This window comes from Dendroctonus ponderosae, unplaced genomic scaffold (assembly GCF_020466585.1).
Source record: "Dendroctonus ponderosae isolate FM_Combo_2020 unplaced genomic scaffold, Dpon_F_20191213v2 Dpon_F_20191213_11, whole genome shotgun sequence".
Classification (NCBI taxonomy): Eukaryota; Metazoa; Arthropoda; class Insecta; order Coleoptera; family Curculionidae; genus Dendroctonus; species Dendroctonus ponderosae.
Genome location: NW_026017213.1, coordinates 2,747,505 through 2,748,738, shown reverse-complemented (window position 1 = coordinate 2,748,738; position 1,234 = coordinate 2,747,505). Strand labels below are relative to the sequence as shown.

The following is a 1,234-nucleotide window of genomic DNA, read 5'->3' as shown; positions in this document are numbered from 1 at the left end:
TGATTTGAATTTAAATTCGCTTTAAAATTGTTATGGAGACTTTTTTTGCAAAAAAAATTATATCAGTGTAATGTTTGCCATAACTGCTTTCCATATATCAACATGAAAAAAAAGTGAAAATACCCTATTGCAGATTTTTCCGCAAAATTTGAGTAACGAGTCCAAGTTTTCACGGGCGAATGCGATGGAAAACTTTGAGTTTCCAATATATTTTGCTGCTGTTTTCAGCGAAAAACCGGCGAATAAAAATTCGAACAGAATAATTATTTTCACTGAAATCACTCTGTTTTCATATGCATATCTGATTTGGTGACATCAATCTAAAAATACAGCGACATATAAACAACACTGATAAGTGCATGAACAGAAACAAATAATGGAGTGTTAAGTAGTTTCAGAGCGTTGTTTGATTAGAGAAAAAATAAACATTATCAGCCGCAGTTTAGATCCGGCAGCGGTCGCTACATCGTCAAAAGACAATTTAATCGCATTTTGCTTTTGGAAACTGAAGAAAATGGTAGTGAAACTGATCAAAACTCTAGCGATTCCTTGTAGACACTGCAGAAACTACGCGAAATGGCATCACACCGTACTGCCGGCCGATATCTTCGAAGGCAAAATCATACCCAAAACGAAGATCATTCCTCGGGAAGATCAGCGACAACGCGTGAAGTATGGAGGAAAGTACATAGTAACATTGCTACCAGGTGAGGAACTATTTGGCTTAATAAATAGGCGCAAAACTAGGCGACTTTTAGGAGCTGCGCCCGGTCCTAAGTTAATGGCCTACGTGAAGGACGTCTTCAAGGTGGCGCACGTTCCAGTAGATTTTGAGGAAATCCCATTGGATGCTTCAAGCAATGAAACAGAAACAGCTGAATTCGGCCGATTGGCTCTCACTTCAATGCACAGGAATGGCGTAGGTTTAAAGGTAATTGAAGGCTGATTTTTTGTTCTGCTTAAGGCTTCAATTGAAAAATCACCCGACTTCACTCGTTCAATCGCCACTTCTTCTTCCATAACTTTAGCGTTACAAGGAGAATAACAACCAGGAAATAAGATAATGACCGGAAAAATGTATATCTACATACTTTTTCTATTCCCTAAACCCGAGGAAAATAACACAAAAAAATGTATCCACTGTTTTATTTATAGCTATAACAAGAAGTGAAAATCACGGGCTTGAAGGCCCTAATCATGTTCGAAATGATCATGAAATTGATGTGCCGATCGT

At 38.1% G+C, this 1,234-nt stretch overlaps 1 protein-coding gene across 1 annotated transcript; it reads left to right on the top strand.

The window, feature by feature from the left end:
• Positions 1–391: 391 nt before the first annotated feature.
• Positions 392–1,136, top strand: LOC109542408 (isocitrate dehydrogenase [NAD] subunit gamma 1, mitochondrial). The gene is made up of 3 exons (XM_048662419.1): positions 392–707; positions 759–931; positions 1,029–1,136. Exons 1-3 carry the CDS (start codon positions 515–517, stop codon positions 1,062–1,064), a joined length of 402 nt encoding a protein of 133 aa, XP_048518376.1. The 5' UTR covers positions 392–514; the 3' UTR covers positions 1,065–1,136.
• The last annotated feature ends 98 nt before the right edge of the window (positions 1,137–1,234 follow it).

Excerpts from the sequence above, each read along its gene's own strand:
- LOC109542408 (XM_048662419.1), top strand. The coding sequence starts at position 515 with ATGGTAGTGAAACTGATCAAAACTCTAGCGATTCCTTGTAGACACTGC. Across the intron at positions 708-758 it reads CATAGTAACATTGCTACCAG|GAGCTGCGCCCGGTCCTAAG; the intron begins GTGAGGAACTAT and ends GGCGACTTTTAG. Across the intron at positions 932-1,028 it reads GGAATGGCGTAGGTTTAAAG|CGTTACAAGGAGAATAACAA; the intron begins GTAATTGAAGGC and ends CCATAACTTTAG.